At 41.7% G+C, this 15,762-nt stretch overlaps 1 protein-coding gene and 1 long non-coding RNA gene across 3 annotated transcripts; both read left to right on the forward strand.

Annotated features, from left to right (window-relative positions):
• The first annotated feature begins 206 nt into the window (after nucleotides 1–206).
• On the forward strand, nucleotides 207–2,936 carry LOC145858944 (uncharacterized). The gene is made up of 3 exons (XR_014379329.1): nucleotides 207–455; nucleotides 1,401–1,498; nucleotides 1,584–2,936. It is a non-coding gene; the product is annotated as an uncharacterized LOC145858944 (long non-coding RNA).
• Nucleotides 2,937–4,656: 1,720 nt separating this feature from the next.
• LOC106593568 (GTPase IMAP family member 8) lies at nucleotides 4,657–14,643 on the forward strand. 2 transcript variants are annotated; one of them, XM_045690195.2, is made up of 3 exons: nucleotides 4,657–4,731; nucleotides 11,081–11,713; nucleotides 12,497–14,643. In XM_045690195.2, exons 2-3 carry the CDS (start codon nucleotides 11,134–11,136, stop codon nucleotides 13,420–13,422), a joined length of 1,506 nt encoding a protein of 501 aa, XP_045546151.2. In that variant the 5' UTR covers nucleotides 4,657–4,731; nucleotides 11,081–11,133; the 3' UTR covers nucleotides 13,423–14,643. The 2 variants fall into 2 exon arrangements, with proteins under 2 accessions (XP_045546151.2, XP_045546150.2); XM_045690194.2 differs by having other exon boundaries at nucleotides 4,713–4,975.
• Nucleotides 14,644–15,762: the final 1,119 nt, after the last annotated feature.

Genomic DNA, 15,762 nt, shown 5'->3' on the forward strand with positions numbered 1-15,762 from the left:
GTGTGTATTAGGTAGTTGTTGAGGAATTATTAGATTACTCGTTGGATATTACTGCACTGTCAGAACTAGAAGCACAAGCATTTCGCTACACTCGCATTAACATCTGCTAACCATGTGTATGTGACAAATAACATTTGATAACAGCCAGTGGTTGATTATTTTTGCCTACTCGGAAATGACGATATGAAACGTTGATTTGAACCATCTGAGCAACTAGTGGGTCAGGCGGCGCCCCACTGTCTGATTCATATCGCGTGATTTCTGATGATAGTTCTCTATTATATCGACTGATTTGTTCTGTATGGGGTGAATAGGGTTTGTCTAGTGAACTTTGTGGAGTGGTTGAAGTGTCAGATAAAATAAGAACACTGGAGACTGAAAGTGAAACAGTTGAAGCTGAACAATTTCAACTCCGTAGCATTCGCTAACATTCAAGATATCTAATACGAAAATAGGTCAGTTATTTATTCGAATGATTTATGACAATCTATTAGATGACTTATTAGTACTGTCTTCAGTAGAATACTACTACTGTTTTTTTTTTGCTGCTGTTTTCCGGAGAATAATGGCCAAAAAGGAAAAACAATGTGTTAGCCTCCTAAGTGGTCTGACGTTATGAAATGAGAGCTACTTTTCCATCTACATTGGCCACTAGTGGTTGGAGGACTAAATCACCTCGAGTTCAACGTTTAAATTGACTGGAAAATAACGATACATTTTGCGACTGAATACACACTAGCTGACTACCGATGTTCATTACAATTTAAGTTATGTAAGTTAGGTTATGAGAGTTTAAAAAAAAAAAGTTATATATATATATATATATATATATACACACACATTTTGTGGGACATGCTGTATATTTTAAAATTGGACTGCACAACAGACCACACATCATTTAATATCCATCTTTTAACCTTTTAAATATAGCTAACGGATTTGCGTCTGTTGTTAATGTTGGTTACTATGCAGTTGTATCAACAAAGAAATACATTGTAAGTGTTAGCTAATACATATCACGAAAACAGGTGAATGTTGTCAAGCTTTACCGTGTCAAAATTGGAGTCGTTTTTATGGGGGCGTTCAACGCCATCAGCAAAAAGATCTTTTGAATTTTGAACCATGAACTTTTTGACACCTATAACTGTTGGCTCTGTTTCATCATACAACAGCTACATAGAGGCTGTATTTAGTCAACTGTTACAATGTCTGCATCAATATTAAACTAATTGGGACACAGATTTTCATTACAGATAACATCAAACAAACAACGTGTGTACACTTTCAGTTATTGTGAAACATTTCATCAACTTTCAATGCCTTAGCTTTGAATTGTGGAGTTATCTTTCTAAAATGTGTATACTGTGCCAAGTTATTTAGCCACGTATTTACCACCACAGCATGGGGAAAGTCAAGAGGAAGCAGTGGAGTGAGGTGGACATTTTTCTATGCCATGGAGGACTGTGGGGCAGGGATGGCTATCCACCAGGCTGCCAAGGTAAGTCATCATTTGTTTTTAGGAGATTACCACGTATATGTGAATTTTATCTGCTAATAACAGTATTATTTTCTCATCTACCAAGGTGCATGGTGTACCTCTGCAGACCCTGGTGGACAGGCTGAGCAGCCGGGTGACCCATGGTTGTAGCAGTGGACCACCCACATTGCTTGCACCAGAGGATGAAAATGATCTGGTGCAGTACTGTATCTACTGCACCAGCCATGGGTTCCCCTTCACCAGACAGAGGCTGATGAAGTACGCAGGTATTTGGTGTTCAATGTGTTTATGTAGAATGCTGGACTGACTGTTCTCAATGTGTGTGATGTAAATGTGGATGTGTATGGTGATGCCAAAAGAAACATCCTCCAAGCTGTGGTTGGCGGTTTCGTCTGTCACCACCGAAGCGACCTTCTCTGGACCAACTGCACACCACCCCACAGCTATCGCTACACCCGCAATAACATCTGTTAAATATGTGTATGTGACCAATAACATCTGTTAAATATGTATATGGACCAATAACATCTGCTAAATATGTATATGGACCAATAACATCTGCTAAATATGTGTATGTGACCAATAACATCTGCTAAATATGTGTATGTGACCAATAACATCTGTTAAATATGTATATGGACCAATAACATCTGTTAAATATGTATATGGACCAATAACATCTGCTAAATATGTGTATGTGACCAATAACATCTGCTAAATATGTGTATGTGACCAATAACATCTGTTAAATATGTATATGGACCAATAACATCTGTTAAATATGTATATGGACCAATAACATCTGTTAAATATGTGTATGTGACCAATAACATCTGTTAAATATGTATATGGACCAATAACATCTGTTAAATATGTGTATGGACCAATAACATCTGTTAAATATGTGTATGTGACCAATAACATCTGTTAAATATGTGTATGTGACCAATAACATCTGTTAAATATGTGTATGGACCAATAACATCTGTTAAATATGTGTATGTGACCAATAACATCTGTTAAATATGTATATGGACCAATAACATCTGCTAAATATGTGTATGTGACCAATAACATCTGTTAAATATGTATATGGACCAATAACATCTGCTAAATATGTGTATGTGACCAATAACATCTGTTAAATATGTGTATGTGACCAATAACATCTGTTAAATATGTATATGGACCAATAACATCTGTTAAATATGTATATGGACCAATAACATCTGTTAAATATGTGTATGTGACCAATAACATCTGTTAAATATGTATATGGACCAATAACATCTGTTAAATATGTATATGGACCAATAACATCTGTTAAATATGTGTATGTGACCAATAACATCTGTTAAATATGTATATGGACCAATAACATCTGTTAAATATGTATATGGACCAATAACATCTGTTAAATATGTATATGGACCAATAACATCTGCTTAAATATGTGTATGTGACCAATAACATCTGTTAAATATGTATATGGACCCCGGGGGACCATAACATCTGTTAAATATGTATATGGACCAATAACATCTGCTAAATATGTGTATGTGACCATAACATCTGTTAAATATGTATATGGACCAATAACATCTGTTAAATATGTATATGGACCAATAACATCTGTTAAATATGTATATGGACCAATAACATCTGCTAAATATGTGTATGTGACCAATAACACTTGATTTGATTTGGTGTCCCTGCCCCCTGCAATTGAATATAGCCACCTCCACAGGTGTGGAGTATGAAATAAAGTACTGTTTCATACTTTAACACGTGTTAAAGTATGAAATAAAATACTGTTTGTTATGCATTTTATAAAACTGCAATGTAAAAAAAGGAGCCCAGTCCACAGCACCAGCCCTCAAGGCATGTCCACCTCCTCCAAAACGCCTGCAGCTTCCTCCAGTTGAAAAGGGTTTTCATGAAATATGCTCTAACATTACGTTTCCCAAACTGCAGTACAGAAAAGGAAAAGAAAAGCTCCACCTGCCTGAAAACTACCCGCAAAAGTGTGAGTCTGAGGTGCCAGGTGTGTGCTGTGACTTCTGCCAGTACTGGTTCCACTGCAGGTGTGTGCTGTGACTTCTGCCAACACTGGTTCCACTGCAGGTGTGTGCTGTGACTTCTGCCAACACTGGTTCCACTGCAGGTGTGTGCTGTGACTTCTGCCAACACTGGTTCCACTGCAGGTGTGTGCTGTGACTTCTGCCAACACTGGTTCCACTGCAGGTGTGTGCTGTGACTTCTGCCAACACTGGTTCCACTGCAGGTGTGTGCTGTGACTTCTGCCAACACTGGTTCCACTGCAGGTGTGTGCTGTGACTTCTGCCAACACTGGTTCCACTGCAGGTGTGTGCTGTGACTTCTGCCAACACTGGTTCCACTGCAGGTGTGTGCTGTGACTTCTGCCAACACTGGTTCCACTGCAGGTGTGTGCTGTGACTTCTGCCAACACTGGTTCCACTGCAGGTGTGTGCTGTGACGGTGGAGCTGGATTTTAATTGTGATTTCTGTGACAATATAGGGATGGTGGTTGAGATATAATTGTTTGTTTTCATATGCAATTATTTATTTGTAAAAATAATGACATGTCTAAAATATAATATATATTTATTCAACCCATCTTGTGTATTTCTTCCTTTACTTTCCAAGTGCATCTCTGCAACACAAACTCCAAACAGTATTTAACTTATCTACTTTCACTAAACAAAATATTCATCTGTCAAACAAATGGGACATTATTTGGTTGCAACACTGAAAAATATGTTGGCGAAGAACCAGATATAATTGATATTAATGTTCCACTGGGTGGAGGTGAGGCCAGATGCATGATCAGAGCCATTTTGATAGATGTGCTCAGAGTCCCATGTCTTCTGCCACACAAGGGCCAGCATTTATATGCCCTCCAAAGAAAGGTTGGTGGACAAAGATCGAACCCGGTTCTGTGGTGATACCTCTAGCACTGCGATGCAGTGCCTTCGACCACTGTGCCGAAGGGTCATTGTTTGGAAGGTATTTTGGGGATGGGGAGGGTCTATGAGAAGTTAGTGGGGCAATGTATTTTCTTGTCAGAAGTACTGAGGTAGGAGGATTTAGGCATTTTGTAAACCGTGATTGACCACACACTCCAGCACAGTAGGTGGCGGCATGAACCTTTAACGTTGGTTTGCGGACCGCCATTATAATCCTAGAAGAAGAAGAAACACTTCCTAGACGAGGTTGGTGTCTCTTTTTTGAACAAAGTTAAACGGATATTTTGTAATTGTAGAAAATAATAAGGTGGTCAGTAACTGGGGTCCGTATGCCGATAATACGGGACGTATTTATTTGTGCTAAACCGCTTCTTAAAAAGCTGATAATCGCATTTCCACTGAAATGTCAAACATGCTAATTGCTAACATTTTTACGACAACAATAACCACAAAACATTGATGGCCTGATCACAGGATAACACTGTTGAAGGTAATATATTTCATAAACGGGGTTCCACGCTAACTGCGTTATGGAGGACATTGTCTACATGATTGTGTTATGTCCGATTTAATACGAATATGTAACTTTACCCTAAATATTTCCCTACCAATAATACATTTCAATGGAATCATTTTACACGTAGGCTAATAGTTGTATGATAAAACTCGCTGACACATAGGCTTATTGGTGAACCAAAGCAGGAAAGATGTCATTTTAAATCAACTTTTAACCTAAATGCAATGACATGGCTCAGGGTTTTGTTGATTTCACAATTGATTTCACGTCAGTTGAAGTTACTCAAATAAAACATCCAAACTAGACGTTGAACTGATGTCAGCGGGTAGTTGTGGCCTACCATCTGAAAACCGTTGTGGACAAACTAACTATCAATGCTGTTAACAAATCAAATCAAATTGTAGTAGACCTCACAGTGAAATGCTGAATACAACAGGTGTAGTAGACCTCACAGTGAAATGCTGAATACAACAGGTGTAGTAGACCTTACAGTGAAATGCTGAATACAACAGGTGTAGTAGACCTCACAGTGAAATGCTGAATACAACAGGTGTAGTAGACCTCACAGTGAAATGCTGAATACAACAGGTGTAGTAGACCTTACAGTGAAATGCTGAATACAACAGGTGTAGTAGACCTTACAGTGAAATGCTGAATATAACACCGGTAGACATTGCTAACTTTCAAGCACTTAATGCAGTTAAGAAAAATATGTGTTAAGTAAAAACAATAGATGAATAAAAGTAGCAAGTAATTAAAGAGCAGCAGTAAAATAACAATAGCGAGGCTATATACATTTGAGTATAATTTTTATTTCACCTTTATTTAACCAGGTAGGCCAGTTGAAAACAAGTTCTCATTTACAACTGCAACCTGGCCAAGATAAAGCAAAGCAGGGCGACACAAACAACAACACAGAGTTACACATGGAATAAACAAACGTACAGTCAATAGAAAAAAGAAAGTCTATATACAGTGTGTGCAAATGGCGTGAGGAGGTAAGGCAATAAATTGGCCATAGTAGCAAAGTAATTACAGTTTAGCAAATGAACACTGGAGTGATAGATGAGCAGATGATAATGTGCAAGTAGAGATACTGGTGTCTAAAAGAGCAGAAAAGTAAATAAAAACAATATGGGGATGAGGTAGGTAGATTGGGTGGGCTATTTACAGATGGACTATGTACAGCTGCAGCGATCGGTTAGCTGCTCTGATAGCTGATGTTTAAAGTTAGTGAGGGAAATATAAGTCTCCAGCTTCAGCGATTTTTGCAATTCGTTCCAGTCCTTGGCAGCAGAGAACTGGAAGGAAAGGCGGCCAAAGGAGGTGTTGGCTTTGGGGATGACCAGTGAGATATACATGGAGTAACGGTACAATGTGCGGGGGCACCGGTTAGTTAGGGTAATATGTACATGTAGGTAGAGTTAAAGTGACTTTGCATCGATAATTAACAGAGTAGCAGCAGCATAAGGGAGGGGATGCAATGCAAATTGTCTGGGTGGCCATTTGACTAGCTGTTCTGGAGTCTTATGGCTTGGGGGTAGAAGCTGTTTAGAAGCCTTTTGGACCTAGACTTGGCGCTCCGGTACCGCTTGCCGTGTGGTAGCAGAGAGGAACAGTCTATGACTTGGGTGGTTGGAGTCTGACCATTTTTAGGGCCTTCCTCTGACACCGCCTGGTATAGAGGTCCTGGATGGCAGGAAGCTTGGCCTCAGTGATGTACTGGGCCGTACGCACTACCCTCTGTAGTGTCTTGCGGTCGGATGCCGAGCAGTTTCCGTCAGGCATTGATGCAACCGGTCAGGATGCTCTCGATGGTGCAGCTGTAGAACTTTGAGGATCTGGGGACCAATGACAAATCTTTTCAGTCTCCTGAGGGGGAATAGGTTTTGTTGTGCCCTCTTCACGACTGTCTTGGTGTGCTTGGACCATGATAGTTTGTTGGTGATGTGGACACCAAGGAATTTGAAGCCCTCAACCTGCTCCACTACAGCCCCCTCGATGAGAATGGGGGCGTGCTCGGTCCTCCTTTTCCTGTAGTCCACAATCATCTCCTTTGTCTTGATCACGTTGAGGGAGAGGTTGTCATCTTGGCACCACATGGTCAGGTCTCTGACCTCCTCCCTATAGGCTGTCTTGTTGTTGTCGGTGATCAGGCCTACCACTGTGGTGTCATCAGCAAACTTAATTTATGGTGTTGGAGTTGTGCCTGGCCATGCAGTTATGAGTGAACAGGGAGTACAGGAGAGGACTGAGCACGTACCCCTGAGGGGCCCCTGTGTTGGGGATCAGCGTGGTGGATGTGTTGTTACATACTCTTACCACCTGGGGATGGCACCTCAGGAAGACCAGGATCCAGTTGCAGAGGGAGGTGTTTAGTCCCAGAATCCTTAGCTTATTGATGAGCTTTGAAGGCAATATGGTGTTGAACGCTGAGCTGTAGTCAATGAATAGCATTCTCACATAGGTGTTCCTTTTGTCCAGGTGGGAAAGGGCAGTGTGGAGTGCAATAGACATTGCACCATCTGTAGATCTGTTGGGGCGGTATGCAAATTGGAGTGGGTCTAGGGTTTCTGGGATAATGGTGTTGATGTGAGCCATGACCAGCCTTACAAAGCACTTCATGGCTAAAGACGTGAGTGCTACGGGTCGGTAGTCATTTAGGCAGGTTACCTTAGTGTTCTTGGGCACAGGGACTATGGTGGTCTTCATGAAACATGTTGGTATTACAGACTCAGACAGGGAGACGTTGAAAATGTCAGTGAAGACACTTGCCAGTTGGTCAGCGCATGCTCTGAGTACACGTCCTGGTAATCCGTCTGAATGTTGACCTGTTTAAAGGTCTTACTCACATTGGCTGCGGAAAGCGTGATCACACTCATGTATGTTTCAGTGTTACTTGCCTCAAAGCGAGCATAGAAGTAATTTAGCTCGTCTGGTAGGCTTGTGTAACTGGGCAGCTCTCGGCTGTGCTTCCTTTGTAGTCTGTAATAGTTTGCAAGCCCTGCCACATCCGACGAACGTCGGCGTCGGTGTAGTACGATTCGGTCTTAGTCCTGTATTGACACTTTGCTTGTTTGATGGTTCGTCAGAGGGCATAGCGGGATTTCTTATAAGCTTCCGGGTTAGAGTCCCGCTCCTTCAGAGCGGCAGCTCTACCCTTTAGCTCAGTGCAGATGTTGCCTGTAATCCATGGCTTCTGGTTGGGGTATGTCGTACGGTCACTGTGGGGACAACGTCCTCGATGCACTTATTGATAAAGCCAGTGACTGATATGGTAAACTCCTCAATGCCATCAGAAGAATCCCGGAACATGTTCCAGTCTGTGATAGCAAAACACTCCTTTAGCTTAGCATCTGCTTCATCTGACCACTTTTTTATTGACCCAGTCACTGGTGTCTCCTGCTTCAATTTTTGCTTGTAAGCAGGCATCAGGAGGATAGAATTATGGTCAGATTTACCAAATGGAGGGCAATGGAGAGCTTTGTATGCGTCTCTGTGTGCGGAGTAAAGGTGGTCCAGAGTTTTTTTCCCCCCTCTGGTTGCACATTTAACACATCACTCGGCGCCGGATCCTTACAAGAACATCTGATTAATAAAATATTGAATCAGTCTTTGTTTACTGGCGTCAACACATAGGCTAAGTTTATGAATTATTTTGCCTAGGCCTATATGAATAATCTTAAAATGTTGTTGATAACTGAGTTTTGTTGGGAGTTTATCAGCAGGAAAAAAATTATATATATAAAAATTATTATACGATTATATAGGGTTTGTCTAGTGAACTTTGTGGAGTGGCTTAAGTGTCAGATAAAATAAGAACACTGGAGGCTGAAAGTGAAACTGTTGAAGCTGAACAATTTCAACTCCGTAGCATTTAAGAACGTTCAAGATATCTAATAAGAAATAATGGCCAACATGAAGAACAATGTGTTAATTTCCTAAGTGGTCAGAATTTCGACAATTATAACTGCGTCATGGGAGATGTATTGTTAATACAGTCCTATTGTTCATATGATCGTATTATGCTACGATTGTGTTGTCTGATTTAATACGAATATGTAACCTCTTTTTCTATAAATAATTAACAATAGCAATTTCAATTAAATAATGAGTTTTATGATAAAACTTGATGATAAAGTCCTATTGGTGAACCAAAGCAGGAGAGATGTGTGTTTAAATCAGCTTCTAACCCAAAACATGCAACGACATGGCTCAGAGTTCTGTTGATTTCACATTGAATTCACGATATTTAACATCAAATATATATCAAAACTAGAAGTTGAACTGATGTCTGTGCCGATTGGGGTGGTTCAATCAAATGTATTTATAAAACTCTTTACATCAGCTGATATCATAAAGTGCTGTACAGAAACCCAGCCTAAAACCCCAAACAGCAAGCACTGCAGGTGTAGAAGCACGGTGGCTAGGAAAAACTCCCTAGAAAGGCCAAAACCTTAGGAAGAAACCTAGAGAGGAACCAGACTATGAGGGGTGGCCAGTCCTCTTCTGGCTGTGCCGGGTGGAGATTATAACAGATCATGGCCAAGATGTTCAAAAATGACCAGCATGGTCAAATAATAATAATCACAGTAGTTGTTGAGGGTGCAACAAGTCAGCACCTCAGGAGTAAATGTCAGTTGGCTTTTCATAGCCGATCATTGAGAGTATCTCTACCGCTCCTGCTGTCTCTAGAGAGTTGAAAACAGCAGGTCTGGGGACAGCAAAGAGTCATCAGGCCAGGTAGTCCTGCGACATGGTCCCAGTGATATATATATATAAAGACTGACCCTAGCCCCCCCGACACAAACTACTGCAGCATAAATACTAGACAGGAGGGGTCGGGAGACACTGTGGCCCCGTCATACGATATCCCCGGTTGTAGCCTACCATCAGCAAACAGATCGATATCCCCGGTTGTAGCCTACCATCTGCAAACAGATCGATATCCCCGGTTGTAGCCTACCATCAGCAAACAGATCGATATCCCCGGTTGTAGCCTACCATCAGCAAACAGATCGATATCCCCGGTTGTAGCCTACCATCAGCAAACAGATCGATATCCCCGGTTGTAGCCTACCATCAGCAAACAGATCGATATCCCCGGTTGTAGCCTACCATCAGCAAACAGATCGATATCCCCGGTTGTAGCCTACCATCAGCAAACAGATCGATATCCCCGGTTGTAGCGTACCATCAGCAAACAGATCGATATCCCCGGTTGTAGCCTACCATCTGCAAACAGATCGATATCCCCGGTTGTAGCCTACCATCAGCAAACAGATCGATATCGCCGGTTGTAGCCTACCATCAGCAAACAGATCGATATCCCCGGTTGTAGCCTACCATCAGCAAACAGATCGATATCCCCGGTTGTAGCGTACCATCAGCAAACAGATCGATATCCCCGGTTGTAGCGTACCATCAGCAAACAGATCGATATCCCCGGTTGTAGCCTACCATCAGCAAACAGATCGATATCCCCGGTTGTAGCCTACCATCAGCAAACAGATCGATATCCCCGGTTGTAGCCTACCATCAGCAAACAGATCGATATCCCCGGTTGTAGCCTACCATCAGCAAACAGATCGATATCCCCTGTTGTAGCCTACCATCAGCAAACAGATCGATATCCCCGGTTGTAGCCTACCATCAGCAAACAGATCGATATCCCCGGTTGTAGCCTACCATCAGCAAACAGATCGATACCCCGTTGTAGCCTACCATCAGCAAACAGATCGATACCCCGTTGTAGCCTACCATCTGCAAACAGATCGATATCCCCGGTTGTAGCCTACCATCAGCAAACAGATCGATACCCCGTTGTAGCCTACCATCTGCAAACAGTTATAGACAAACAAAAAACAATCAATGCTGTTAACTAGGCATCTTCCAAGCTGTTTGATTCTGCTAGACTACCTTATGATTTTTTCCTCAAATCAAATGTTTTGTGTGTAAATGATTAATTCCAGCATGTAGTAACCAGGTGATGGCTGTTCATATCATTGGTTTGTTACTTGTTTTTCTGCATTTTGTTTCTCAGAGAAGAATGTAATTATTTATTTCTATTGTATTTAGATTCCTGCCTCACACGTCACACTGCTCGGCTATAACAAGATAATTCCTTCAAGATGGCGCACCTATCCAAACCTGTAGAACAGACATCCAAACCATTGCAGGTGGTGTTACTTGGTAAAACAGGAGCAGGGAAGAGTGCAACAGGAAACACCATCCTGGGACGAAACAATTTTCTCTCAAAGAAGAGTTCCAAATCAGTGACTGCTGATATTGAGAAACAAAATGTCACCATTGAAGGAATAGATCTTGTCGTGTTTGACACTCCAGGATTCTGTGACCCCGATCGACCTGAAGAGCAAATTCAGGAGAAATTCCAGAATGTCCTCAAGTTAACCTCACCTGGTCCCCGTGTGTTTCTCCTGGTGGTGAAGACAGACAGATTAACAGCAGAGGAGAAGAGGGTCATCAGTAAAGTAGAAGATCTTCTAGGAGAAAGTCTTTTGAAGCAAACATGGATCCTGTTCACCAGAGGAGATGAGTTGGAAGACCAGACTATAGAAGAATTCATTGCGGAGTCAGATGACCTCACAGAAGTGATGAGAAAATACGGTGGAAGATACCATGTGTTCAACAACAAGAGTGGTGATCCTGAGCAGGTCAAATCACTGCTGGAAATGACATCCATCTGTCTCAGTAAGTATAACTAACTGTTTATAGAAAGGATTAGCCAGAAATGTAATGTAGGCTAATTGTTAATGTTTCCATGATTAATACTGTGTTTTGGAGCGTATAATACTGATGATAGTAAACTATATATTCTAGATGAGAGCTCAGTAGGTCATGTCATTGTTCATAATGTTATCAATCTTTTCATATGTCTCCTGTAGCTGAGGTGATTATAGGTAGTTCTGCCTGAGAATTGTAAGACCAGTTATTTTGTTTGGCATGACAATAACTGAGACAATACTTGAGGAAGATTTATTAAATGTTTATTAAATCAAATGTTATTTTATGTTAAAAATAGTAATATTGAAATACACCACACATTTAGTGATGACAGGATGCATTTGAATCATAACACACAGTAAAACTTAGTGTGACTTAATACAGTTATTTTCAATAGCAGTGAAAAAGGGGTGATTGTTAAGTTTAACAGTTATCCCGAGTTGATCTCAGAATTGACCAAAGTTATCTAGCTAACTCCTCTATCCCACTACGTAGTATACCCCTCTGGTCTCTTATTCTGGGATAACAGTAATGTAAATGAATTATCCCCCCAATTGTAACTTTAATAAGTTGTCTTGGTGTGCGACTGATCCCCGTTACAAATCCCACCTGAACTGCACAGTCACCATAAAGATTTAAACACCAGACATAAATAATTATTCAGCACCAATAACTGCCTGTATAGGGGATGAGATGGTAGTCATTTTACTGTATCAGTTTAACAAATGTGTTGTATTTCTCTATACACAGATTCAACACTTTCAAGGAATCTCCCAGAGAGAAGGATTGTTCTGCTTGGAAAAGGTGGTGTTGGGAAGAGTGCAACAGGAAACACCATCCTAGATGGAAATGATTTCCATTCTGAACAGAGCTCATCCTCAGTAACACATAAAACAGAAATGAAGCAGGCAGCAGTAGATGGGAGGGATGTCCATGTGGTTGACACTCCAGGACTGTTTGACACAGAGCTTACTGCTGAAGAATTAACATGTGAGATTGGTAGGAGCATCTATGAGTCTAGTCCAGGGCCTCATGCCTTCCTCATAGTTTTAAGGGTGAATGACAGGTTCACAGAGCAGGTGAAAAGAGCTATTGAAATTCTAGAGAGTGTGTTTGGGTCAGGACTGGCAAAGCGCGCCATCATCCTCTTCACCCATGGAGATGTGTTAGAGGGTAACAGTCTAGAGAAGCTGATTGGTGGGAACAGAGACCTCAGTAGATTGGTAGAGCAGTGTGGGGGGAGGTACCATGTCCTCAACAATAAAGCTAGAGGAAACAGAGATCAGGTCACAGAGCTGATGGAGAAGATAGACAGAATGGTGGAGGAGAATGGAGGAACCTGCTACACCAATGAGATGTTTGAGGATGCAGCCAGGATTAAGAAAGAGGAGGAGGAGAGGCTCCAGAGGGAGGAGGAGAGGATCCAGAGGGAGGAGGAGAGGATCCAGAGGGAGGAGGAGAGGATCCAGAGGGAGGAGGAGAGGATCCAGCGGGAGATGGAGTGGATCGAGAGGATGATGGAGAGGATCCAGAGGGAGGAGGAGGAGGAGAGGATGGAGAGGGAGACAAGGGAGAGGGCCAATATGGAGTGGGAGGAGAGGATGGAGAGGGAGAGGATGGAGAGGGAGAGGAGGGAGAGGTTAAAACAAGATGACAAGATCTGTGAAATCATGTAATCAGCCTTTTTGTGGTGATTGAGTCTGCGTTCATCACAAACGTTTCCATTGAATACATAACCACCTTCATCACAGGTTATGGCTGCTCTGACTGTATGTAATGGACCTCCTTTAAGTCAAAGTGCAGTTGAATGTATCGGAATGAATTGTGTCTTTTCTTAACGGTCTTGTCATGTCGCCACTTAAACGATGCTGATCAGTACAGGGTACAAGGGCAGCACAGTTATAACATATGTGTCCTGTAGTGTGTTGAATGTTAAGTTAAATAATGTGCATCACTAAAAAGTTTTATCAAATGCATAGAGGTATGTGAAATAGATAGTGAATGGACATTGTGAATGTTTCATGTAACATTATCATTTAGGATTTTCATACAGTTTAACCATCTCTAGATTCTAACTGTACAAATCCAACAGTCCCAGGTTACACCTTATGTCAAATCAGCACCAGCCTACAGCCATTCTTTCAACTCAACACACATGGTTTTGTTTCATGTATAATTCCTAGGACCCTAGTCAGCCTGGTCCTGAACGGTTGTCACCACTATGGTCCGGTAGACGATACTGTAGTATTAAACCCAGATCTCCAGACTCAGACTCTATCCACAGACAGTGTGGCTACGGAGGAGCTGACTGGTGGTTAATACAGACAGTATACAATGTGGATACTCAGTGACTGACTGGTGGTTAATACAGACAGTATACAATGTGGATACTCAGTGACTGACTGGTGGTTAATACAGACAGTATACAATGTGGATACTCAGTGACTGAATGGTGGTTAGTACAGACAGCCTGTTTCACTGTACACATATCAGGTTTATCATTTCATTGCTGGTTGTTGTATATATGTACATTGTATATTTATTTATTTTTTGCTATTGTGTTTTTATTGTGAGAGCTCAAGTAAGATTTCCAAGCTATTCCTTACATATGTCAAATGAACTTGAAGACTTCGTAAAAACTTGATGCATGGCCTAGAATTAGACAGGGAGGGAGAATTGGACACGGTGTAACGGTTTTGACTTGAGGTTATCATTTATCGGGGTGCCAGGTAGGTTGTGCCTACCAGAGAAAATATTGGTTTCTCCTTTTAGTTTGGGAGGGAATGAGTCCCATCTGGTCCGTCAAGTCTACACCAATACAAAGGACTCATGTAAAAGACAGGATGGAAATACACTTTTCATAAACCCTTAAAACATTGGAAAGAACTTCAAAACAACGGTATTCTTTTGCGTGGTTGTATTACTAACAAATGATCACACACACACATAATATACGATAATGAGCTTTAAACAGCTCTAGTTTCTCCAGAAATGTCCTGTACCTCGGGCCTAAAAAGAGTCCAGCCCGGTAAACAAGTTCAGGGAACTCACGTGACCTTAGTCACGCAATGTTTGTCCGTTCATCCCAGTATAGCGTAAACCCAGTGTCAATCATACAATCAAAATAACAAATATTTTACCACACAACTATAAAACGTATCACATCTCAGTAAATCCTCAACTACAACTAACTACATAAATTATCACGGTATACATCACACCAAAACAAATGAAATACCGTATACATAAGGTTGTAGTCAGTGAGACAAGCCAATCCGCCGACAGATCTCCAGCGGAGAGGTGTAGTCCACGGACGCAAAGAGTGGATCCGATCCTGGGTAGATTTGCTATTAGGCTACACAAAGCACACTTTTAAAGCAACACAACAAACGGCAGAGACGCTTCAGAACTGAGGGTTGAACACATCCTCCTTCACGTCGCCATCACAACTCCACTTTTGCGCAGCTGATGCTGGCTATTTAATTGGGAATTAAAGGGGAAGCGCCCTATTGGAAGGAGAAGCACTGAGACGGTTCAGAAACATTCAGGGCCGTCACAACAGAGAGGGAGAATTAGACAGAGAGGGAGAATTAGACACAGGGAGAATTAGACAGGGAGGGAGAATTAGACAGGGATGGAGAATTAGACAGGGATGGAGAATTAGACACAGGGAGGGAGATTTAGACACAGGGAGGGAGATTTAGACAGGGATGGAGAATTAGACAGGAAGGGAGAATTAGACACAGGGAGGGAGATTTAGACAGGGAGGGAGAATTAGACAGGGAGGGAGAATTAGACAGGAAGGGAGAATTAGACAGGGAGGGAGAATTAGACAGGGAGGGAGAATTAGACAGGGAGGGAGAATTAGACAGGGAGGGAGAATTAGACACAGGGAGGGAGAATTAGACAGGGAGGGAGAATTAGACAGGGAGGGAGAATTAGACAGGGAGGGAGAATTAGACAGGAAGGGAGAATTAGACACAGGAAGAATTAGACAGGTAGGGAGAATTAGACAG

The sequence above is a fragment of the Salmo salar genome, chromosome 11 (genome assembly GCF_965601325.2).
Source record: "Salmo salar chromosome 11, fSalSal1, whole genome shotgun sequence".
In the NCBI taxonomy this organism is placed as follows: Eukaryota; Metazoa; Chordata; class Actinopteri; order Salmoniformes; family Salmonidae; genus Salmo; species Salmo salar.